The sequence below is a fragment of the Mobula birostris genome, chromosome 3 (assembly GCF_030028105.1).
Source record: "Mobula birostris isolate sMobBir1 chromosome 3, sMobBir1.hap1, whole genome shotgun sequence".
Taxonomy (NCBI): Eukaryota; Metazoa; Chordata; class Chondrichthyes; order Myliobatiformes; family Myliobatidae; genus Mobula; species Mobula birostris.
The window spans coordinates 226,096,414-226,122,958 of NC_092372.1; the positions used below are offsets into that span (position 1 = coordinate 226,096,414).

The following is a 26,545-nucleotide window of genomic DNA, read 5'->3' on the forward strand; positions in this document are numbered from 1 at the left end:
GCCAACTGTGAGATCTACACCAGCCAGGGAAGTGGTTCTGCAACGCTCTGTGGAGAGCAAAGAGCATGATGAGGTACAAAGGAAGTCATAGTCATCCATTGAAACCAAGGAAGACCCCAGCTGTGATGTCTACTTGTCCCACTGGACCCTGACAGAGAGCGGAACTGCTCCAGTGCAAAGGTTTTCCACTTAAGACCTCTCCCACACAGGTCTCCTGTCATCCCCAGATGTGATGGACATCCACCACACCATCACCTACCTGTTGATAGACTGGGGTTTGATCTAGATGATAGGTAAGACCAGGCGAGGGGTTGGTGGGAGGTTGATTAAGTAAGAAGCAGGGGAGGTATGATGGGAGGAAGTGGTAAAGAGCTGAAGGGGGAATACAATAGAGGAGAGGGGACCATGGGATTAAGGGAAAGGAGGGGAACCAGAATAGGAAAAAATGGTGGAGGGAAATTACTGGGTTAGAGGAATCTATGTTCATGCCATCAGGTTGGAGTTCACCCAGACAGAATGAAGTATTGTTCCTCCAGCCTGAGAGTAGACAATTGGCAATAGAGGAGACCATGGACTGGCATAGTTTGTACTGGTTGCTTTTCTGAGGCAGCAGGAACTGCACATACAATCCACGGAGGGGAGGCTGCTTTCTGGAATGTGCTGAACTGTTTTTGATGGGTGTTGCCTACTCGAGTGCCAATGATTGGAACTTTTCCCTGCAGGTAATAGCATGGATGGTGTTTACAGGTCTGTTCTCCTACGTGAAGGTGGTCATCAGCAGCCTCCTGCATGGGGCGGGTCACCAGGCCCTATTATGGTGCGGGGCTGCCATCCAGCTGGGCTCGTTGCTGGGAGCTCTGGTTATGTTTCCACTGATTAGTGTTTACCAGCTCTTCACCTCTGGGCAGCCCTGTGTGGACACTTGCAGCTTGTGAGGTGGTGCTGCAAATGCTGGGCGAATAAAGCAGTTGCCTGGCATTGTGCCGAAGATCAGTTTCAGAGACAACAAGGATTGGGAACACTATGCCATGGGTAATCTGAGACTACACTCCTGGGAGGAAAATATCCATTGCACACAGCGTTGGAGGAATTCAGCACAGTTGAGTACAGCTGAGTTTCTCCAGCATCCACATAATCTCTTGTTTATGAACACTTCAGTCATGCTCTGACCCCAGATTTTTTCCATCATTTTCCCTCACCTCCTTTCCTTCCCAAATTGCTGTATTATCTCACTCCCTCTTGGGCCAGTATTATCTCCACATTCATTGGTGTCTGGACCAGAGCTGGTACTCGATTGAAGAGGCCAAGATGGGAAAAATGATACCATTAGTGGTGGGATTTGTGTCTAAATCTTGACCAGTACCATTGCTTGTTGTTGTGATAGGATCACTCTTCTGCTGGTTGGAAGAAAGTTGATCCATCATCAGAGGGGGTGTATGATTCTGGGATGAGAGGGCAAGAGATTGTAATGCAGCTTAAATGTTCCTCACAGAACAATGGACAGTGCCGTGGCAATGTTCTTTCTCAGAGGCTAGATGGGCTGGACCTTGATGTCCTGTTCTCTCCACTTTCACAAGGACAGTCGTTGTCCAGCACTTAAACACTGTCTGCCTCAACTGTACAAACAAATTGGAGTTTGACAATGCTGCAGTCAACAGTTGATGAAAAATTGGATTCCTTCAGAGGAACCTGATATAACAGCCTAGGTGTTTGTGCCTCTTTTTCCAGTGGGACAAACACATTTTTAATCTTGAATAAATGCATTTATTTCTCTAAATTATCCTTTTTTTTGGTTCTGTTTCTCTTATACAAGTTCTCAAGATTGAAGAGAAAAGATGGCCTCTTTTCTCAGACAGTGGAGGAGCTTGGTTATCATATTGTTGGTGCTGGTGGGCAAATTCCTCATGGCAGGAGTGGTGTTCAGGGTGGATTGGAAATGCATGGGATTCCTTACTGCATCCCTCCCTGCTCCCTACCCGAGAACAGTACAGCACAGGATCAGGCCCTTCGGCCCACAATGCTATGCTGACCAAATAAATTAGTAATTAAATGGCCAACTAAACTAATGTCTTCTGCCTACACAATGTCCATACTGTATCTTTCCATTTTTATTTTCAGTGTACATATGTCACCATATACAACCCTGAGGGTCATTTTCTTATACTCAATAGATCTATAGAATCGTAACCACGACAGAATTGAGAAAGATTAGCTGCTAGGCATTCCAGGCATCCATCACTGTGCATGCGTAAAACTTGCCCCTTGTATCTCCTTTGAAATTATCCCCACTCATCTTAATTGGTCTCTGCTATTAGACATTTCAATCCTCATTCTGCCTTCCCCCTTCCTTTCCAGTCCTGATGAAGGGTCTTGGTCCAAAATGTCAACTGTTTATTACCCTCCATAGATGCTGCCTGACCTGCTGAATTCCTGTGGCATTTTATGTTCAGCACAAGAACAGGTTCTCGGTCCCATGATGTTGTGCCAAACTCATTAAACTAAGTAAAAGCTTAACTAAACTACCCCTTCTGCCTACACAATTTTTTTCCCCCCTCCATTCTCTGCACATTCACATCCATGAGCCTCTTAAACATCTATCATTTGTCTCTCCTCACACTGCATTTCAGGGACTCTGTAGTTTAAAAAAAAAAATTATTGCTGCATATCTCCTTTGTACTTGCTCCTCACCTTGAGTGCATTGGTCATTTCAATCCGGTGGTGGTGGGGGGGGTCGGGGTAGGTGGAATGCCAGCTGTCTACTCTGATGGTCCTCATCTTAAAACCTTTTATCATGTCTCCCCTCCGCTTCTACTGCTTTGGAGAAAATGACCCGAGTGTGTCCAACCTCTCCTTGTCACTCATGCCCTCAAATCCAGGCAACATCCTGGTGGATCTCTTCTCGACATCCTTCCTATAATGGGGTGACCAGACTGAATGTGTAGTATAAATAAATAATTCCCAGTGTCTGGGGGTTGCCTTCAGAACAAAAGGCTATTTTCATTATAAGCTGATGTCAATGGGGAAGTCTCTCATCCCAGTCTGGGGTCCATGGCATAGAGGATGGGACCACTGTCTTAGTCCAAGTGTCCCTGGTCCAAAGTGTTCATTATTATTACAACTTCTTGCCTGCTTCTCTCCCCACCTAGCTTTCCCTACTTTTTCATCACTGCGCATGTTGTGTACATGTAGTGAGCTAAACTTTTAGAGTGTCTGGCTTCCTTGCCAAGGTGCTACAGTATGCACCACGCTGTTCTTGCTATCCTCCATGTCCTTCCTGATAAATACTAATGCAAAGATATTTGCAAATTTCATCAAAAGGTGATGCCTCAAAAAGGTGGCATTCACACTAAGGTTTCCCACCCACAACATCTCTGAAGATTTATCCTGGGCCCAACATTGATGCAATCACAAAGAAGGCAGGACACTGGCTACATTTCATTAAGAGTTTGAGAAGATTTGATATGTCACCGAAGACTCTGCAAATTTCTACAGAGGTACTGTGGGGAACACTCTGGTCACAACGCCATCTAATATGGAGATGGGGCATTGCACAACATCAAACTGCACTGTAAACTCAGCCTCCCCAGCATCCAGGACATCTCCAAGGAGTAATACCTCAAAAAGGCAGCATTTATCATTAAGGACCCCCATCTTCCCAGAAGGGACATGCTGTCTTCTCATTACTGCCATTAGGAAGGAAGTACAGGAGCCTAGAGACACATGCTGAATAATTCAGAAACAGCTTCCTCTCTATCAGATTTCTGAATGGACAAAGATCCCATGAGCACTACCTCATTACATTTTTTTCCTATTTTTGCACTACTTAATTAATTCAACTCTTTAAAAATAAATACTACTGGGTATAATTCGCGGTTTTTATTGTGTATTGTAATGTACTGCTGCTGCATGACAGTAAATTTCATGACATATGCCAGTGATGTTAAACCTAATCCTGATTTGGCACCTCTCACCCATCCTCTTCTTCATCCTTGAGGGGTCCTGTTTTTCCCTAGTTAGTCTCTGGCTCTTGACAAAAATATAGAATGCTGTGGGATTCTCTCTAATCCAACTTGCCAAAGATTTTTTTTCATTGCCCCCACTGGCTCTTCTAATTCACTCCTAATTTCTTCCTTAAGGACTTTTTTTTTAAGCTCCTAAACCTTGTATTTGTTTCCCTTTTCTTGTTGACTAAATTCACCACCTCTTACCATCACTCGAATGAAAGTGTTGGCTGATAAATGAAGCCATGTCTTGCCTGTCCCAACCAACCGCACATTGAACTATTGCAGACTTCTCAAACAACAGATTTCCCAGCACTTGTCAGTGGTGATGAACCTGATTCTGATCTGGAATGTTGTTCCTTGGTCATATTTTCAATTAGCTCCACCCCTCTGCTCAGGATGGATTAGTTGCAGAGGACTCTAATGAGCCAACAGGAGCTCCAGAAGATGAATCTATTTAATATCACAGGAAACTAGTTTTTGTGGCAGCAGTACAGAGCAAAGACTTAAGATCACTACAAATTGCAAAAATATATAGTGCAAAACCAAAGGAATAATGAGACAGTGTTCATGTGTTCAGGAGACTTAAAGGCCTCACCTGTCCCCAATCAAGTTCAAGATCATAAGACGTAGGTTCAGACTTGAGCCATCTGTCCTGTTGAGTCTTCACTGCCATTTCTTTATGGCTGATTTATTATCTCTCTCTCTCAATCCCATTCTCCTGTCTTCACCCCATAACCTTTAACACCCTGACTAATCAAGAACCAGCCACACTCTAAATATATCCAGTGACTTGGCCTCCACAGCTATTCATGGCGATAAATTCCACAGATTCGCCACCTCTGCCTAAAGAAATTCCTCCTCATATCTTCTAAAGAGTCATTCTTGCATTCTGAGACTGTGCCATCTGGTCCTAGATCCTCCAGCTATAGGAAATATCCTCTCCACATCCACTCTTCAGTCATGGCTCTGTCTGTCTTAAGTAGACAATGGATGCACCTGTTCTGGCCTTTTAATATCTGATAAATTTCAGTGAGATTTTCCTCATCATTCTTCTAAACTGGAGAACACAGGCCCAGAGCCATCAAATGTATCAAGTTCATTGTAATTCTACACAGTTCAATGGGAAAGGATGGGTGTGTGTGTGTGGGGGGGGGGGTTGATTGTGGTGTGGGATAGATGTCTCATTGTAAAATACATTGATATTTTTTCACTCCTCTTTGGTGTTCATGTAATTGAGCAATGGGACAGATCAGCTAGTTTCCACACATCCCTCCACCCTGTTTATGATTCATTCATGATTGTGGAGCACCTGGTTTCAGTGGCCCTCAGATTTTTGAATGAACACTGTCTCCATTGCTCTTTCTGCATGACTTATTTATTGATATACTATATACATGTCTCATGGTAATGTAGTATTTTTATGTATTGCAATGTACTGCTGCCACAAAACAGATTTCCCAACATAAATTGTCACTTATCACATCTTTTCCCACCCCCTACATTTTTATTCTTGTGTCTTCCCCCTTCCTTTCTAGTCCTGATGAAGGGTGTCGGCCTGAAACGTCGACTGTTTATTCTGTTCCACAGATGCTTCCTGTCGTGCTGAGTTCCTCCAGCATTTAGTGTATGTTGCTCTGGAGTTCCAGTATCTGCAGAATCTGTCATGTTTTATGATTTCTCAACATATATCAGTGATAATATTCTGATTCTGCTCTGAGGTTGGAAAGAACCGCTCCTTGTTGGGTCTGCCAGTGTGCTGTACGGGATTTGCATTATAACTGGTGCCCTCATTTCACAGCAGTGAAACTGTTACTGTTTTCTCCCAGAAGAGCTGCCAACACAACAAGGTTACCACAAATGCTCCAGAAAATACAGATAATCCTTGAGTCAGCTGAGAGAATTCTTTGTTGCTTTTCATTGAACCTTGCCAGATTTTGTTTTGGAATTAAACAGTTTTTGTTTTGGTCCATCACGGGTAAAGCCCTCCCCACTGCTGAGCGCATCTACATGGAGCATTGGCGAAGGAAAGCAGTATTCAGCATCAAGGATCCCACCACCCAGACCATGCTCTCTTCTCACTGCTGTCATCAAGGAGGAGGTACAGGAGCCTCAGGACCCATGTCACCAGATTCAGGAACAGTTATTCCCCTCAACCATCAATCACTTGAACCAGAGGGGATAGCGGCACTCACCCCATCACTGAACTCTTCGTACATCCTATCACTTTCAAGGATACTTTATCTCATGTTCTTTGTATTTATTGCTTATTTATTTACTATTATTTTGCTTGTTTTTATTGTTACTTTGTATTTTACCTCCCCTTCCTTCCATGACCTTCTGTCCTCTCCTGTCAGATTCCTCTTCTACAGCCCTTTATCTTCTGCCAATTGACTTCCCAGCTCTTAGTTCACCCCTCCCCCATTTTACCTATCACCTACTAACTTGTGTTTCTCCCTCCCCCTACCTTCTTACCCTGAACTTCTCATTTTTTCCCTCCATTTCTGGTGAAGAGTCTTGGCCGGAAATGTCGACTGTTTACTCTTCTCCATAGATGCTGCCTGGCCTGCTGAGTTCCTCCAGCATTTTGTGTGTGTGTTGCTTGGATTTCCAGCATCTGCAGATTTTTTTTCTTGTTTGAAATATATATGTACTTTGATAATAAATTTACTTTGAACTTTGAATGCCTGTAAAAGTCTGCATTTTTTTTAAAATTTTAGAGCACCACACACACAAAATACTGGAGGAACTCAACTGGTCAGGCACCATCTATGCAGAGTTGAAAGTAAATTTATTATCAAAGTAGGTATATGTCACCATATACTATCTTGAGATTCATTTTCTTGTGGCATTCACAGTAGCAGAAAGAAACAGAATAGGACCAGAGAAAAAGATGGACGAACAAACAAACAATGTGCACAAACTGGCCTAATACAAATATAAATAAATTACATTGAGAACACGAGTTGTAGAGTCATTGAAAGTCCATAAGTTGTAGAATCAATTCAGAGGTGAGAAAAAAGTTGGTTCTAAGCCTAGTGGTTAAAGGGTAATGAGCTGGTGGCGTGAGTACTTCCTTCCCGATGGCAGCAGTGAGGAGAGAGCATGTACTGGGTGATGGGATTCTCCAATGATAGTCCTTGAGGAATAAAGATCCGGTGTTGCAGACCGAGATCCTTCATCGGCATTTTGAGTGTGTTGCTCTGGATTTCTAGCATCTGCAAAATCTCTTATGTTGTTTATTTTGGAGATACGGCACGGTAACCGGTCCAATGAACTCTCGGGCCCACTTCAGATTCATTTTCTTATCACGTACAGTGAAATGAGCTGTTCATGCTAACAACCAACACAATTTATGGATGTGCCGGGGGCTTCTAGCCCTCTGCTGCAAGACTATTGATCAGTCCCTTAGTACGAAACGATGGCTTCTTGCTCTTGCACCATACTGTCGCCTGCGCTGTGCTTTCCCTCGAACTGTCACTTTATTCTGCATTCTGTTCCTGTTTTACCTTGTTCTACCTCAATGCACAGTGTAATGTTCTGGTCTGTATGAATAGTTTGCAAGACAAGCTTTTCACAATGTCTTTCTGAATGGCGGGCAGGGACAATGGGCCGGAAGGTCGATTCCTGCACCTATTACGTGACAACAGCCGAAGGACCCGACCCAAACACTAACCACAGCACCACTACTGTTCCCTCTTGGCAAGCGCGGGTGCGTGTTCGTGCAGTAACTGAAATGTTCCTGTGCACATAGCCTTGGTTGTCACACAGCTGGAATTAAGACAGGCTAAATTAAGAATTAAGAAAGTTTAATGAAACATGAAACATTTTCTTTGTTGTACTGTATTTCATTATACCCTTCAATAATAAAAAGTATGTGATTCTTCAATGTCCATTCTAAATATTCATATTACAAAAAAAAAGTCCCGCACGGTTTCAGGCTGCGTAAAAATTTCCTGCTGGTGTAAAAAGTAGAAGGAACGTTTACCACCACGTACGCTTGCCCACACTGCACCAGAATATGTACGAGTTCAAGCCCAAGTTTATAGTAATCTGGCTGTACAGATACACAACCAAATGAAACAGCGTTCCTCCGGACCACGACGTACCCATCAGGCATATCAGTCACAGTACATAAAACAAAATATTACAGCAAATGAATTAATAAAATATACTTCAAAATGCCTGCGGTAATGCTTGACGAGACCTCGATGGCGTCAGGGTATTCATTAGTGTAATGATCGTTATTCAGGGTGTGGATCCCTCCTGGGGACTCTCTAATAGATAACGTAAACTTCTTACTCATCTCGAGTAACGCACTATGACATGAATGACATCGAGGAAGTGTGCATCGGCATGGGTACAGCTAAAAATAGAGCATGAAAAGTTGCAATGGAGGAATGAGGAAGCTGCGGTTTGCTTCATTCCGTTTATGCCTGCGATGCCGGTAACCAGTGTGTGGTAATTCAGGGATTTTTTTTGGGAAAACTTGTTCCTGCTGCTGTTGAAAGTTTATTTAATTGCCTCACAGTGAGCCCGGAGTTCACGGTTGAGCAGGGAGAGGGAGCAGCCTGTTTGCTTTTAACCGACTTGTTCCAGCGTGTCCATGTGACCAAGTGCGAGTGTCGGTGCGAGCGGAGCGTTTGCAAAGGCCGAGTCGGCGAAGGCGAGCGATGTAGAGTGACGCGTGGATCTGAGCGGACGAGAGAGAGGTAGGTAAGGAGAGCGAGTTCGAAATTCAAAGTACTGTAAATGTATTATCAAAGTACATATACGTCACCATATACAACCCTGAGATTTCTTTTTCTAGCGGCTATACTAGATCAATGAAAGACCGCTCAACTTGGGCGTTCAAGCAGTGTGCAAATACAAGAAGAAAGAAAGAATAATACTGAATAAGCATTAAACGTCGAGATCATGAGGTGAAGAGTCCTTGAAAGTGAGTCCATAGGATTTGGGAACATTTCAATTTCAAGTGAAGTTGAGTGAAGTTTTTCCCCTCTGGTTCAAGAGCCTGATGGTCGGGGGGTTATTAACTGTTTCCGAGGCTCCTGTACCTTCTTCCTGATGGCAGCAGCGAGAAGAGAGCATGTTCTGGGTGATGAGGTCATTGATGATGCTTTCCTGCGACAGTGTTCCGTGAGTAAGATAGAGAGGGAGAGTGAGAGGGAGAATGAAAGAGAGGGGGGGAAGGAGAGAGACAGAATGAGAGAGAATTGTAAAGAAAGTTACATGAAAAGGTTACTACAGCACCGCATGAAGCACCTTAACAACAAGCATAACCACACACTGTGACAACTAACTTGCCGGAAATATAACAGCTTTCCTTTTCATTTGCTGAGGTACGTGAGGCTGTGAGCCAGGGGTTGGTAAATGGGACTAAAACAGACAGATCGACATTGAGGTGATAGTCAGTTTCTGTGCCGTGGTCTCTATGACTGTAGAAGAGGCATCCACTACCAGCAATGATTATTAAGAGTCAGTTTACAGCAGATCTGAGCTGTCTGTGTCCTGCACACAAGTACATGTGTGTACAGGTGGAACGAGAAGCTTCCCTGCAACAGCATCACACAGAGCAAGAGATAAACAACAATCACGAGAAAAGCATGAAACACAAAGTAAGTACAAATTTTACAGTAAAAAAATTAAATAGAATATGAAGACACAGTGCTAAGTGGTCATAGTGTTGCTGGACTGAAGTGGTTATTAGACTTTTGCCAGTTGGTTCAAGAACTGAATAGTTGAAGGGAAGTAGCAGTTGCTGAACTGGTGCAAGACTTTAGACTTCTGCTCCTCCTGCCCGATGGTAGCTGTCAGAAGATGGTGGTGATATCTTTGATGATGAATGCTGCCATCTTGAGGCAGCCCCTCCTGTAGATACTCCCGAGGGTGGGGAGGGATGTGCCTGTGACGCATTGAGTTGTGTCTGATAGTCTCAACAGCTTCTTATGTTCCTGCGCATTCAAGTCACTGTACCAGACCATGATGCAACCAGTCTGGACGCTTTCAACAGGACATCTGTAGAAGCGTGTTAGAGTGTTTGGAGACAAGCTGAACCTCACTAACCTTCTAAGAAAGTAAACACACTGTCACGTCTTCCTTGTGCTTGGCCCCAGACAGGTCAGCTGGTATGTTAATGCCCAGGAATTTAAAGCTGCCAACATTATCCACCGCTGATCCCCAATGCAGAGTGGTCCGTGGTCACCTTCCTGTCATCAATAAACAGCTCTTTCGCTCTGCTGGCATTGAGCGAGAGTTTGTTTTTGTGGCACCACTCAACCAGGCGACCTATCTCACTCTGGTAAGCTGACTCGTCACCACCTGTGATTCGCCCATCCACAGTGGCGGCATTGGTGAACTTGAAGGTGGCATTGGAGATGTGCTTAGCCGTGCAGTCGTGTGCATAGGGACTAGAGCAGTGGGCTTAGCATGCAGCCTTGAGGTGCAGGAAGGAGCAGATGTCATTACCGATCCCCACTTGGGGGAACCAATTTCCCCCGGGATCAATAAAGTATGACTTTGACTATGACTGACTGAGGTCTGTTGCTCAGGAAGTCGAGGACCCAGTTGCAGAGAGAGGTTTAGAGGCCCATGTTAAGCAGACATTGACAAGGCCGCATTTCAAAGTTCAAAGTACATATACATCACTATATACAACCATGAGATTCATTTTCTTGTGGGTATACTCAATAAATCCATAATAGAATAATAAGCACTTGGAATATTGTAAACACAAGAGAGTCTGCAGATGCTGGAAGTCCAGAGTAACACACACACACAATGCTGGAGGAATTCAGCAAGTCAGGCAGGATCTATGGAAATGAATAGAGAGTCAACATTTTGGGCCAAGACCTTTCATTATATGTGTTGCTTAATATTGTGTTCAGGTTTGTTACCCTGCTGTAGGAAAAAGGAAAAAGGCATTAAACTGGAAAGGGAGCAGAGGAGATTTAAGACAATGTTGCCAGGACTTGAGAACTGAATTACAGAGCTAGGCTGAGCAGATTAGGACTTCATTCATTGGAGTGTAGGAGAATGAGGTCTGATCGTATAAAACTGTATACTATCATCAGGGGCATAGAATGGGTGAACATGCACAATCTTTTTCCCAGAGTTGAAAAATTAAATAACAGAGGGAAAAGGTTTAATGTGAGAGGAACGAGATTGAATAGGGATCTGAGGGGCATCTTTTTTCCTCAGAGCGTGGTGAGCATATGGAACAAGCTGCCCGAGGAAAATGGTTGAGGGAGGCTCATTAACAACATTTGGACGGGTACCGGTACATGGGTAGGAAAGATTTTGAAGAGTACATGGCCCAACGTGGGCACATAGGACTACCTCAGAGGGGAACCTTAATCGGCATTGACCAGGTAGGCGGAAGGGCCGGTTTCTGTTCCGTAGTAAGCGCAGAAAAAGCTCACATAGAGGGCTGGACAGAGTCCGTGTTGGTGATTTCCAGCATCTACAGTCGTGTATTTTTCTTGCTTGGAAACTAATTTAGGAATCTCGGTGAACATACTTGCTCCTCCCTGTACATAATTTGAAAATAATTGGTATACCATAAGACATGGGAGCAGAATTGGGCCATTCTGCTCCACCATTCCATCATGGCTAATTTACTATCCCACTCAACCCAATTCTCCTGCCTTCTTACCATGACCTTTGACACCCTGACTAATCTAGAACCTGTCAACCTCCTCTAAATATACCCAATGACTTGGCCTCCACAGCCGTCTGTGGCATTGAATTCCACAGATTCATCACTCTCTGGCTAAAGAAATTCCCCCTCATTTCTGTTCTAAATGGACATCAACACTGTATGCAATCACATACAAGATTCAAGATTGTTTCATGTCAGTTCCAGTACACGAGTGTAAAGGAGAATGAAATAGTTGTTACCCTGGATCTCATGCAGCATAAAAAAGCACAATAAGATAAAGAACACAATAAAGACAATATATAACTACATAAGATAGCTGTATAAATAGATTGATTGTATGTCCATGAAGTGACTAGGAACAGGAGTGCCTGTACGTAAGATGACTCTGACAGGAAATGATAAAGTAGTGGTGGTTGAGGGTGTGGAGGGGTGAGTTAGTGGGTGGAGGTGTCGATCAGCCTTACCGCATGGGGAAAGCAACTGCTTTTGAGTCTGGTGTGGATCTACGTAGCCTCCTCCCCGATGGGAGTGGGACGAACAGTCCGTGAGCAGGGTGGATGGGATCCTTCATGAAGTTACCGGCCGTTTTCTGTGTATGTGTCTCCGATGGCGGGTAAACGCTGAGGCTCAGCCCACCCGCCATCGTACAACAGGTTTATGAACTTTAAAAAGAATGGCCTTTGGGAACAAACAGGGAATAAATAAGACTAGATCCTAATCCCTCACCCGGGCACTGGGTCCAAAACTTGCGCGGGACCGCTCTGTATCCATTCATCTCAATGTACACATTCCCTCAAGTGTCCTCAGCGCTCGGCAAGTCACTGGCTCCCAAGCAGGGGAAGAGGCGGGCGTAAGGGTTTGACTGGCAACTCCGTTCTCCACTCCGCTTGCGCCTTCTGAGAGTCACCGACTCACGCCATGGGCAGGTGCAATGTTAAACAAGCGGAGGGTTTCACCCTGACGTTTCGGACCCACTCCCCTTCACAGGTATGTTTAAGATACTTGCAGTGCCTCAGAAATACATGCTGTTGATATTTTAAAATTTTGTTCTTTAGCAATGACCTACACTTTTTCAAAGACAGAGGTGCAACACACCCACAATGCCGGAGGAACTCAGCAGGTCAGGTAACATCTAAGCAGTGGAAAAAAAGCCCTGTTTATTCCTCTACATAGATGCTGCCTGACCTGTCGAGTTCCTCCAGCATTTTGTGTGTGGTGCATTGAATGGCGGAGAAGGTTCGATGGGCCAAATGGCCTAATTCTGCTCCTATGTCCTGTGGCCCTCAAAATACACGTACGTGGACTTTCCATTCATCACGTCCATTAATTCCAAAACGAAAACTGGCGAGGTTCAATGAAAAAACGACGAAGAATCCTCCCGGCCTGTATGGAGGATTATCTTCAATTCCCGGGATCTCTGTGGTAACCCTGGAGATTTGGCAGCTCTGTCGGGAGAATCACCGCTGTTAGCTGGAGGGCAAATCCCGTACTGACAGACCCTACCTCAGATCAGAAACAGAATCAGAACGTTTATCATCACTGACAAATGTCGTGAAATTTGTCTTGCGGCAGCAATCCATTGCAATACATAAAATACTATAAGTTACAAACAGAAATGTATTAAAAAATAAATACGCCGTACGACAAGAGCAACCATTCAGAAGTATTCATTCGGGAATCTGAGGGCCAATGAAATCGGCCAGTGAAACCACGTGCTTGTTTCATTCCCAATGATGAATGGATCATGTGCGGTTTTGGAGAATGTGGGAAAATCTGCTAATGCTAATCCATCGCATTTCTCAATTATGAGAACATCATTAAAGAGGGGAGTGATTAAACTTTATAACGAGGCAAAGAACAGATAGATTGCTGCTTTGGTTACTGGGGTAGCCATCTATCCTCAACCACCACTGTATCTTGGTGCATGTGATAAAAATATACCAGTAGAATCAGAATCAGGTTTATTATCACCAGCATGTGACGTGAAATTTGTTAACTTAGCAGCAGCAGTTCAACACAATACATAATATAGCAGAGAGAAAAAAAATAAAACAAAATAATAAACAAGTAAACAATTACACATATTGAATAGATTTTTTAAAATGTGCAAAAACAGAAATACTGTATATTAAAAAAAGTGAGGTAGTGTCCAAAGCTTCAATGTCAATTTAGGAATCAGATGGCAGAGGGGAAGAAGCTGTTCCTGAATCGCTGAGTGTGTGCCTTCAGGCTTCTGTATCTCCTACCTGATGGTAACAGTGAGAAAAGGGCATGCTCTGGGTGCTGGAAGTCCTTAATAATGGACACTGCCTTTCTGAGACACCGCTCCCTGAAGATGTCCTGGGTACTTTGTAGGCTAGTGCCCAAGATGGAGCTGACTAGATTTACAACCTTCTGTAGCTTCTTTCAGTCCTGTGCAGTAGCCCCTCCATACCAGACAGTGATGCAGCCTGTCAGAATGCTCTCCACAGTACACCTATAGAAATTTTTGAGTGTATTTGTTGACATGCCAAATCTCTTCAAACTCCTAATAAAGTATAGCCACTGTCTTGCCTTCTTTATAACTACATCGATATGTTGGGACCAGGTTAGATCCTCAGAGATCTTGACGCCCAGGAACTTGAAGCTGCTCACTTTCTCCACTTGTGATCCCTCTGAGGATTGGTTTGTGTTCCTTTGTCTTACCCTTCCTGAAGTCCACACTCAGCTCTTTCATCTTACTGACGTTGAGTGCCAGGTTGACATCTCACTCCTGTATGCCTTCTCGTCATCACCTGACTTTTGGGTCATCACCAATACCCAGAAGGTGATGAATCTGTGGAATTCATTGTCACAGATGGCTGTGGAGGCCAAGTCATTGGGTATATTTAAAGTAGATAGGTTCTTGATTAGTTAGGGTATCAAAGGTTACAGGGAGAAAGCAGAAGAGGGAAAATAAATCAGCCAATGCAGGGCAGACTTGATGGACTGAATGGCCTAATTCTGTCCCTTGGTCCTATGGTGTTCTGCTCAGGGCACAACTTCCAGCAACTTGTGTATGGGTGCTTATGCAACACAACAGATTACACAACATATGCCAGTAATATTAAACCTGATTCTGATGCTCTCTAGTAAACATTTGAGATTGGTGAAGAAAGTAAAAGTTCACGGGATCAGAGGCAATGTGGGGTGTTGGATTAACGATTTGCTCAGATATAGAAAGTAAAGGGTAATGATTGACAGATGCTTTAGTGACCGGACAGCTGTGTGCAGAGGGGCTCAATACATGGTTCTGTGCCTTTCTCTTAAAAGTCTCTGAAGTATCTGCCTCCACCACCACCCAAGGCACACACCACTGTCTGTGTAAAAAAATTACCTCTCATATCTCCTTTGAAATTTCCCCCTCTCACCTTAAGTGCATATCCTCCGGGATTGGACACTTTAACCCTGTGAAAAAGATTTCCCTTGCACAGAACATTGAACGGGACAGTAGAGGAATCTGAACCAGGTTTATTATGACAGACGTAAAATGTGATGTTTTGTGGCAGCAGTACATTGCAATGCATAAAAATGACCACAGATTACAAAATAAATAAACTGTGTAAAAGACAAAAGAAATCTGAGAGCGGATAGGAAAAAGCCCTTCTTAAAAGTTTGAGTGTGTGTCTTTAGGCTCTTGTCCCTCCTCCCTGATGGTCGCAATGAGAAGAGGGCCTGTTCTGGGTGATGGGGGTTCGTAATGACAGCTGCTGCCTCCTTAAGGCTTTGCTTTTTGATGGTGTCCTCGATGCTGGGGAGGCTGGTGCTTACGATGGAGCTGGCCGAGCTCACGACCCTCTGCAGCTTTTCTGATCCTATGCATTGGCGCCTCCACACCAGGCGATGATGCAATCAGCCACAACGCTCTATGTGCTACGATGTCTGTACTGAGCGATGCCATTTTAAACTAACCCCAATTGCCCGCACATCCTTTCCCAGCCTGCTCATGTTCCTCTTCAATGATGCTATCATATCTCGATGTTATTTTATTTAGAGATACACCATCGTAACAGCCCTTCTGGCCACAATGAGCCCACACCGCCCCCTTACACCCGCGTGATCGATTAGCCTACCAACCGGAACGCCCTTGGGATACGGAAGGAAACTGGAGCAGCCAGAGGAAACCCACACACTCACAAACATTTTATAGGCTCAGTGGAACTGAACCCATGTCCCTGGCGCTGTAAAGCATTGCACTCACTGCTACGCTACCATGTTGTCCCTAAACTTCTGCTTCATATTGTGTCAGCAAGCAAACCCCTCTGCACCCTGTCCAACGCCTCCACTTCTCTCCTGTAACACGGCAACCAGAATTAACTGCAATACTCCAGCTCTGGCCTAATCAAAGATGCAGCATAATAAAAATGTATGGCATAGAAAGAGACCCTGAGGCCCACTGGGTCAATGCTATCCCTCATCCATATTTCTATGAATCCTACTTGCCAGGGTTAATTCCACATCCTTCTTTAAGGAGTTTACCAGGATGCCTCCTGGATTAGAAGGTATGTGCTATTACAAGAGGTTGAATGAACTTGCGTTGTTTACTTTGGCCAGAAGAGGCTGAGGGGAGATCTGATAGAGGTTTATAAGATTATGAGAGGCGTAGATAGAGTAGACAGACAGTACCTTTCCCCCGGGGTTGAAATGTCTAATACCAGAGGGCATGCATTAAAGGTGCAAAGGGATATTTTAAAAGGAGATGGGAGGGGAGAGTGCTGGGCACTGCCTGGGGTGGTGGTAGAGGCACGTACATTAGGGTCTTTTAAGAGATGTTTAGATAAGTACAGGAATGTGAGAGAAATGGAAGGATATGGATATTGAGTAGGCAAAGTGGACTAGTTTAGTTGGCCATATGGTTACTAATTTAATTGGGTCGGCACAACTTTGTGGGCTGAAGGGCCTGTTCTTGAGCTGTACTGGTCTATGTTCGATGTAAATTTAATATCAAAGTAGATATCTGTTACCGTACACTATTTTGAGATTCATCTTCTTGTGGGCATTTACAGAAAAATAGATACAATAGAATTTATGAAAAACTACATATAAACAAATACTGACAAACAATGTGCAGAAGACAAACTGTGCAGATAAAAATAACACAGAGAACATGAGTTGTAAAGAGTCCTTGAAAGTGAGTCTGTAGGTTGTGGAATCAGTTCAGAGTTGAGGTGAGTGTATTTATCCACACGGGTTTAAGAGCCTGATGGTTGTGGGGTAATAACTCTTCCTGAACCTGCTGGTGTGGAATCTGAGGCTTCTGTACCTTCTGCCTGACGGTAGTAGTAAGAAGAGAGCAGGACCTGGGTGGTCTTTGACGATGAACACTGCTCTCCTGTGGCAGCACTCCATGTAAGTGTGCTCAATGGTGGAGAGGGATTTTCCTGTGACGTACAGTGCTGTATCCACCACTTTCTGTAGAGTTTTCTGTTCCTGGGCATTGGCCACGACGCAGCCAGTCAGCATGCTCCCCACTCTGCGTCTACAGAAGTTTGTCAAAGTTTCAGGTGAAATGCCGAATCGAGGTAAACTTCCAAGAAAGTAGATGTGCTGTGATGACACTCACATGCTGGTCCCAGAACAGATCCCCTGATGTGGTAACACCATGGAATATAAAGTTACAGACCCTTGCCACCTCCATTCCCCTGGCTTCCTTCTCCTGTACTCAATAATCAGCTCTTTGGTTTTGCTGGAGTTGAGCGAGAGGTTGTCGTTATGGCATCACGCAGTCAGATTTTCAATCTCGCTCCTATATGCAGTCTGGCTCTCTACCCCATCTAAGGCTGCCGTACTTTTATACATCTCTTAGCCTCCTTTGTTTCAGGGTGAACAGTCCCAGCCTGTCCAGTCCCTCCTTATAACTCAAGCCCTCTAGTCCAGGCAACCCCCTTCTGATTCTATTCCCTATCTCCTCGAACTTCATCACATCCTTTGGCGACCAGAACGATAAGAGCAGCCTGACCAAGCATTTGTAACAGCTCCAATGTGACGTCCCAACTCTTGTACTCAGCACCACACTGAAGGCAAACCTCCTAACACTTCCCTCATCACCTTGTCAACCTGTGTTGCTGCTTCAGTAAAGATTCAAGATTGTTAAATTTCAGTTTCAGTGCACTAGTGTAAAGGAAAACAAAATAATTGCTACTGTAGATCCAATGCAGCACAAAAAAACACAGTAATAAAAAACACAATAATAAAAAAAACACAACAAATATAAATACATAAGATAGCTTTGATACACAGATTGATTGTATGTCCATAAAGTGATGCCAGCGCCACAGGAGTGTCTGTAGCTACACTCACAACACGCTGGGGGAACTCAGCAGGTCGGGCAGCATCCGTGGAAAAGATGAGTCGACGTTTCGGGCCGGAACCCTTCGTCAGGACTGAAGCGGGAAGGGGCAGAAGCCCTCTGAGTTAGGCCTCTGCCCCTTCCCTCTACAGTCCTGACGAAGGGTTCCGGCCCGAAACATCGACTCATCTTTTCCACGGATGCTGCCCGACCTGCTGAGTTCCTCCAGCATGTTGTGAGTGTTGCTTTGACCCCAGCATCTGCAGATTATTTTGTGTTTACAGGAGTGTCTGTACTTAAGGTGACTGACAGGAAGTGATAAAGTAGTGGTGGTTGGGGTGTGGAGGGGTGGGTTAGTGGGTGGAGGTGTTGACCAGCCTTACTGCTTGGGAAAAGTAACAGTTTTTGAGTCCGGTGGTCCTGGTGTGGATGCTACGGAGCCTCCTCCCTGATGGGAGTGGGACAGACAGTCCGTGAGCAGGCTGGGTGGGATTCCTCATGATGTTTCTGACCTTTTCCAGCACCTTTCTGTGTATGGTCTGGTGCTGGTGATGCATTGGGCAGTTTTGACCATCCTGTCTGCTGCAGTGCAGTTTCCGTACCAAGCAGCAATGCAGTTTGCTAGGATGCTCTCTACTGCACATCTGTAGAACAACATCAGAGTAGTCATCTGTTAGATTTGGCTGAGAGTACAGATCGGGGTCATAGGTTAAGGGTAAAAGGTTTAAGTGAAAATATTTAATTGGAAGCTGAGGAGGAACTCCTTCACTTGGAGGTGGGGTGAGCTGCCAGTGGAAGTAGTGGATGTGGGTTCAATTGTAATGGATTGGTACATCGATGGGAAGGGTATGGAGGGCTATGGTCCGGGTGCAAGTCAGTGGGACAAGGCAGAATAGCAGTTTGGGATGGACTAGATGAGCTGAAGGGCCTGTTTCTATGTTGTAGTGTTCTATCACTCTATGGTAGATGGGGATTCAATTGGAACATTTAAAGGAAGTTTGGATAAGTACTGTGACAAGAATACACATAGATTAAGATGTAGCTGTCCTGTGCTGGCACCGGCGGGATCAGCAGTTGGTCTGCCACCTGTCTTCAGGAGAGAGAGAGATAAGGAAAACAATGGAGCAGCATTTGGAGATGTGTAATGAAGGGACGGGAGAGAGAGTAACAGAAAGAGAGCTGTCTAGAGCGGCTCCCCCTTTGAACCCTGAACTGTTTGAAGTGATGGACAGGCGATACCCCAGCAGGGGGATAAAAAGGGACAGGTTCGCTAAGGCAGGACACACACGACACCCGAGGTAACAAGACCCTGGAAGCGGTGCGTCTCTCACAAGTCGGTGGGAAGTACTGGGCATAGATGCACAGGGTGGAAAGGCACGATCGGCGGGAACCTGGTGTGTGTCCACCCTTGCCTGGGTGCCAGGTTCAGCACAGGGAAACGATCGTATCTGGAAACGGAGGAGTCACGGTCGGTGACCTCAGATGACATCACAAAGGACTCGTCCGAAAGCTGACTGCGAAGGTCTGTGTCTGGAAGCCCTGAATATTCATTCGTTTTTGCTCTCTCTCTCCTTCCCCCCCCACTGGCCATCGCCACGGCAGCGATTACTGCGAACTGAACTGAACTAACTTGAACTGAACTTTGCATTACTTTGAAACTGGTCATTTACCCCTAGACAACGATAGAGCTTGATTGATCCTGTTATCTTAATTCTGTGTACATGTATGTTTATCATGGCTGAACTGTTGCATTCATTATCCTTTTGGTTAGAGTACTGTGTTGCTTGTTTCTTTAATAAAACTTTCTTAGTTCTAGTAATCCAGACTCCAACTGAGTGATCCATTTCTGCTGGTTTGGCAACCCAGTTACGGGGTACGTAACAGTACATGTATTGCTTGTGAAGGGTCTGGTGGGCTACGGTCCAGGGACAGGTCAACGGGATCAGGTCAGCCTGTTTCTGCAGTGCTCTAAGACACTAAACTGTGTAGAAGACAGAACAGTATAGCAAAGGAACAGGCCCTTTGATCTGCAGTGTTGTGCCAAACACAAAATAGAGAAATAATAATAAATAAATAAATCAGCAACAAATATCGAGAAAATGAGATGAGGAGTCCCTGAAAGTGAGTCCACAAGTTGTGGAAACATTTCAGTGATTGGGTGAGTGAAATTGAGTGAAGTTATCCCCTCTGGTTCTAGAGCCTGATGGTTGAGGGTTGGTAACTGTTTCTGAACCTGATGGTGTGAGTCCTGAAGCTCCTGAACCTTCTTCCCGATGGCAGCAGCCAGAAGAGGTCGTGGTCTGGGTGGTGGGGGTCCCTGACGATAGATGCTGCTTTTCTGCATCAAAACCTCATTCAGTGTGCGTCTTCAGGCTCCCGTACCTCCTCTTTGATGGTAGCAAACCGTGTCTCGTCTAACAATGGCGGCCTTGTTACAGTTGTAACTTAAAGTCCCCCCGTCTATCTTTGACCTTGAACTTGACAGAGCTAAATCTTGCTGAATTCCGATGGCAGGCGAAATCTGTTATGTTTCATTCCTTTGGACAATCAACTGTGTGAAATTAACTGTTTTGTGGCCTGGTACAGTGCAAAAAATAAACATTACTTGAAGTTACGGTATGGTACCATAAGACATATGTGCAGAATTAGGCCATTCAGCCCATCGAGTCTGCTCCACCATTCTCTCTATCCTGCCTGCATGGGTTTCCTCTGGGTGCTTCAGTTTCCTCCCACATTCCAAAGACATATGGGTTAGGGTTACTGGTTTGTGGCCAAATGCTACATCAGTGTTGAAAGTGTGGTGGCAGTTGAAGGCTTCTCAGTATTATCTTCCCGCCAGCCAGAACATGCTCTCTTCACGCTGCTGCCATCGGGAAGGAGGTACAGGAGCCTCAAGACTCACACCATCAGGTTCAGGAACAGGTATCACCACTCAACCATCAGACTCTTGAACCACAGAGTATAACTTCACTCAACATCACTCACCCTCTCGCTGAACTGTTCCCACAACCTATGGACTCACTTTCAAGGATTCTTCATCTCTTGTTCTCAATATTTATTACTTACTTGGTTATTGTTATTATTTCTTTCTTTTTGTATTTGCACAGTTTGTTGTCTTTTGCACACTGGCTGTCAAAGTCCAAAGTAAATGTATTATCAAAGTATATATATGTCACCGTGTACAACCCTTATATATCAGTCGCCATATTTCAATCCCAGAGTGATTCTGGAAATGAGAGGGTTAATGCACGAGGAGCGTTTGTTGGCTCTAGCCTGTACTCACTGGAGTTTAGAAAAATGAGGTTGGTGAGGTGGGGGGGGGGGGGCGGAATCTCATTGAAACCGATTGAATATTAAAGGGTCTAGACAGAGTAGAATTGGAGAGGATGTTTCCTGTCGTGAGGGAGTCTAGGACCAGAGGGCAGAGCCTCAGAGTAGAGGGACATCCATTTAGACAGAGATGGTAAGGAATTTCTTTAGCCAGAGGGTGGTAAATCTGTTGAATTCATTGCCACGGACGGCTGTGGAGGCCAAGTCATTGAGTATATTTAAAGTGAAGTTAGATAGGTTCTTGATTAATCAGGATGTCAAAGTTTACGGGAAGAAGACAGGAGAATGGGGTTGAAAGGGATTATAAATCAGCCATGATTGAATAGCGGGGTAGATTCAATTGGCCTAACGGTCTAATTCTGTTCCTATGTTTTTATGTCCTTACATTTCAACCCTGGAAAAAAGACTGTCTGTCTACCCCTTCTATGCCTCTCATAATCTTACAAACCTCTATCAGATTTTCCCTTAGCCTTCACGACTCCAGGTTTTTCCAACCTCTTGCTATAGTTCATACCTTCTAATTCATGCAGCACCCTGGTGAATCCTCTCCAGATCCTCTGTATCCTCTCATAACAGCTTCTTCCCTCAGGCTGGGAGAGTAATGAATATCCTGCCATCACCAAGGTCTCGTCACTAGGACAGCGAGCTGTTTACTGTTTACCCGTGCTGCATTTTATTAACTTACTTATGGTAATACTTTGGTTTATGTGCTGTGTGTGACTTACGTTTTGTAGGCGCACTGTGGTCCGGAGGAATGTTGTTTCGTTAGGTTGTATATATGTATACACAACAATAGACTTGAACCTGACAACCAGAACAGGCTCAGGGATTCGGATCACCTTCTCCAGCCCTCTGGAATGTTAATTCCTCTTGAGCCCATCACCCCTACTGGGGCACAGGCCGCCGACAGCAGCCCGCCAGAGTCCTCTGTCCTGGGACAGTAGAAGGTCGATTGGCCCTGTGGCTTCCAATTTCACTACATGACTTCATACATCTTCCAGGCGAAGATCCTTCCCCTCCCAGGCGTGAGGTCCCTGGAGCTTCTGTTGGCGTTTCTGTATCTCTGGGTTTTTTACGGGATGGGGTGCCCATCCCATGCCCACACTTCCTCCTTTCACAGCCAGGCTCGGGAGCGTCCGTGGCGGAGTTGGAATGTAGATACCTTGAACTGAATACAAGACAGGAATGAATCATTCCTCTCCATTAACTTCAAGGTTCAAAGGAAAAGTAAATGAGTCACAGGTGTACGAAGCCCCTCGGTTTGCCTGTAGGAGCCCCAGTTCGCAGAGGGAGCACAGTCCGCGGCACAGAGGAGGTGACGAGATCCGGTCGCGCGCTCAATCAAGGTGATGTGCAAGGCCATTGTGTGGTGGGATAAGAAATAGGGGTGATCAAGTCTCTCGGGGTACGGAATAAGCACAGGGCAACGGTTCAAGAGGTGTGTGTGGGTGTGTGAGATGCTAGAGAAGGCACTGGATGAGGGAGTGGTGAGAGTTCCCTTTCACCCGGTCTCCTTCCCACATTCTCTCTGCATGCACTGCAGCTCTCAAGGCCCGTTCTGTCCTGTATCAGTATGTTATGGGGAACATGGTGCCTTCCTATCAACCCACGTCCTTGTGAGCTTATCGCGGCGTTGAGTACAGATGGTACGCCCAGGGCTGGAGTCAGTCATTAGGTGGTATGGTTTGTAGTGAGGTTATTGGCGGGTCAGGCAGACTGGATTCTGAACATCTGGATTTGATATCTTCTCTGGGATTTGAGTCCTGGTGCTGCTATCTGGTAAGGCCTGGTGTGTGTGTGTGTGTGTGTGTGTGTGTGTGTCTGCCTGCTTAGGCTGTGGTACAGATATCCCCCGGGTGAGGCTGAGCTGGCCAGGAAGTGGTTGCCATCGACCACACAGTGCATTAGTGAACACAGGACTTCAGAGCTGAGTTTGCGGGAGACAGGGAACCTCTGGAAAAGCAGAGCAACCTCCTCTTGTGATGAGAGGAAATTGGCAGGAGGCTGAGATTTGTGGTCACGCTTTGGGTTGAGGTCTGCAGGAAACTGTGGAGGTGACAGAGTCACGTTTGTGGGTGTGTAGAAAAGGACTCAGCTAGAGAGAGAGAGACGAGAGACAGAGGGAGAAAGAGAGAGGAAGAATGAGAAGGAGCAACACACACACACACACAAAGTGAGAGAGAGGAAGTGAGCAAGAGACAGAGTGTGAGAGAGACAGAAAGAGAGGCAGAAATAGAGACAGTGAGAGATAGACAGTTAAAGAGACAGTGTTAGAGAGAGAGACAGAGACAGGCAGGGAGAGAGAAAGAAAGTGAGCAAGAGACGGAGAGTATGTGTGAGAGACAGAGAGAGACTGAGAGAAAGAGACAGCGTTAGAGAAAGAGAGACAGCGGGGCAGGGAGAGAGAGAGGGTGTGAAGGAGTCAGAGAATGAGAGAGACAGAGCAAGAGAGAGAATGGGGGACTATTGGGATAGCTTAGATCTGTGGAAAATGAACAGGGGAGGGATTTACTAGGTGCTGTTCAGAGTTACAATGGGTACTAGCTTTTTTGTCAAAAGCAATAGGAAAGAGGAAGTGGTGGCCACGGATTGAAGTTTCCGTAGGTGTATTGGGAGGTATAATTAATCAGCCATGATGGAATGGTGGAGCAGACTCGATGGGCTGAGTGGCCTAATTCTGCTGTTACGTCTTATGTTCTAGAATGGTCAGTGAGAAAGGTTATCAAAGATACACTGGGATCTAGATCAAAGGGGAACTGGGCCAAGGAATGGCAGGTGGAGTTTATCTCAGACAATGTGAGGTGTTCCACTTCAGCAAGTTAAACCAGGTCAGGACTTACACAGTGAATGGTACGGCCCTGGAGGGTGCTGTCATGCAGAGAGACCCAGAGCTACAAGTACATAGTTCTCTGAACTTAGCAACACAGGTTGACAGTGAGGGGAAGGCAGTGTTTGGTAACTTGCCTTTGTCAGTCAGTACAGGAGTTGAGGTGGCATGCTGGAAGACCAGGGAATACAGATACATAGTTCTTTGACAGTGGCGTTGCAGATCGACAAGGTCGAAAACAAAGCTTTTGGCACATTGGCCTTCATAAATGAATGTATTGAGTACAGGAGATGGGATTGTATGTTGAAGTTGAAGAAGATGTGACTAAACACATTGATGAAGGTAGAGCAGTAGATGTAGTGTATATGGATTTCAGCAAGGCATTTGACAAGGTACCCCATGCAAGGCTTATTGAGAAAGTAAACAGGCATGGGATCCAAGGGGACATTGCTTTGTGGATCCAGAACTGGCTTGCCCACAGAAAGCAAGGAGTGGTTGTAGACAGGTCATATTCTGCATGGAGGTCGGTTACCAGTGGTATGCCTCAGGGATCTGTTCTGGGACCCTTATAAATGAGGTGGATAAAGAATTGGAGGGATGGGTTAGTAAATTTGCTGATGACACAAAGGTTGGGGGTGTTGTGGATAGTGTGGAGGGCTGTCAGAGGTTACAGCGGGACATTGATAGGATGCAAAACTGGGCTGAGAAGTGGCAGATGGAGTTCAACCCAGATAAGTGTGAGGTGGTTCATTTTGGTAGGTCAAATATGATGACAGAATATAGTATTAATGGTAAGACTCTTGGCAGTGTGGAGGATCAGAGGGATCTTGGGGTCCGAGTCCATAGGGCACTCAAAGCTGCTGCGCAGGTTGACTCTGTAGTTAAAAAGGTATATGGTGTATTGGTCTTCATCAATCGTGGAATTGAGTTTAAGAGCCGAGAGGTAATGTTGTAGCTATATAGGACCCTGGTCAGACCCCACTTGGAGTACTGTGCTCAGTTCTGGTCACCTCACTATAGGAAGGATGTGGAAACCATAGAAAGGGTGCAGAGGAGATTTACAAGGATGTTGCCTGGATTGGGGAGCACGCGTTATGAGAATAGGTTGAGTGAACTTGGCCTTTTCTCCTTGGAGCGACAGAGGATGAGAGGTGACCTGATAGAGGTGTATAAGATGATGAGAGGCATTGATTGTGTGGATAGTCAGAGGCTTTTTCCCAGGGCTGGAATGGCTAGCACGAGAGGGCACAGTTTTAAGGTGCTTGGAAGTAGGTACGGAGGAGATGTCAGGGGTAAATTTTTTATGCAGAGAGTGGTGAGTGCGTGGAATGGGCTGCCGGCGACGGTGGTGGAGGCAGATATGATAGGGTCTTTTAAGAGACTTCTGGACAGGTATATGGAGCTCAGAAAAATAGAGGGCTATGGGTAACGTTAGGTAATTTCTCAGGTAAGGACATGTTCGGCACAGCTTTGTGAGCCGAAGGGCCTGTACTGTGCTGTAGGTTTTCTATGTTTCTAAGACATTGGAGAGGCCTAATTTGGAGTATTAAGTGAAGTTCTGTTTACCTATCTACAGGAAATATATCAATAATATTGAAAGAATACAGAGAAAATTTACAAGGATGTTGCCAGGATTTGAGGACCTGAGGAATAGGCAAAGGTTCAAGGGGTTAGGACTTTATTCTCTAGAAGGTAGAAGACTGAGGGCAGATTTGATAGAGGTATACAAAATTATGGGGGGCGTAGATAGGGTAAATGCAAGCAGGCTTTTTCCACTGAAGTTGGGTGACTAGGACTGGAGGTCATGGGTTAAGGGTGAAAGGCGAAATGTTTAAGGGAAACATGAGGTAGAACTTCTTCACTCAGAGTGTGGGGAGAGTGTGGAATGAGCTGCCCGTGGAAGTGGTGAGTGTAGGTTCGATTTCAACGTTTAAGGGAAATGCGGATGGGTACCTGGAAGAGAGGGGCATGGAGAGCTGTGGTCCAGATGCAGGTCAATGGTACCAGGCAGATTAATGGTTTGTCATGGACTTGATGGGCCGAAGGGCCTGTTTCTGTGATGTCTATGTTGGTCAGACCCCGCTTGGAGTACTGAGTGTAGATCTACTCTCCCGGCGAGAGGAAGGATGCCATTCAGTTGGAAAGGTGCTCAAATACACTAATTGAGCACCCCTGTGGAATTCACTGACACAGGCAGCTGTGGAGGCCAAGTCATTAAGGATATTTAAAGCAGAGGTAGATAGATTCAGTGCATGAAGGGATACGAGGGAGAAGGCAGGAGATTGGGGCTGAGAGGAAAATTGGATCAGCCATGATAGAATGGTGGAGCAGACTCGATGGGCCAAATGTCCTAATTGTGCTCCTGCATCTTATGGCTTTATGCTGCTGCCAGCCCATCCACTTCAAGGTTCAGTCACAAA

At 45.3% G+C, this 26,545-nt stretch overlaps 1 protein-coding gene across 10 annotated transcripts in view; it reads left to right on the forward strand.

Annotated features, from left to right (window-relative positions):
* LOC140195611 (riboflavin transporter 2-like) overlaps window positions 1-26,545 on the forward strand; it is a 74,622-nt gene that overhangs the window by 31,126 nt on the left and 16,951 nt on the right. For 2 of the 10 annotated variants that reach the window (XM_072254258.1, XM_072254259.1), the window contains exon 5: window positions 723-8,003. The exons of 2 other annotated variants lie outside the window; for them this stretch is intronic. In XM_072254258.1, coding sequence (XP_072110359.1) covers window positions 723-935 — 213 coding nt within the window. In that variant the 3' untranslated portion in view covers window positions 936-8,003. Of the gene's footprint in view, window positions 1-722; window positions 8,004-8,365; window positions 8,718-9,167; window positions 9,620-12,537; window positions 12,649-22,512; window positions 22,641-26,545 lie in introns of those variants that run through there. 6 more of the 10 variants (XR_011885526.1, XM_072254261.1, XM_072254254.1 and 3 more) reach the window with 6 other exon arrangements.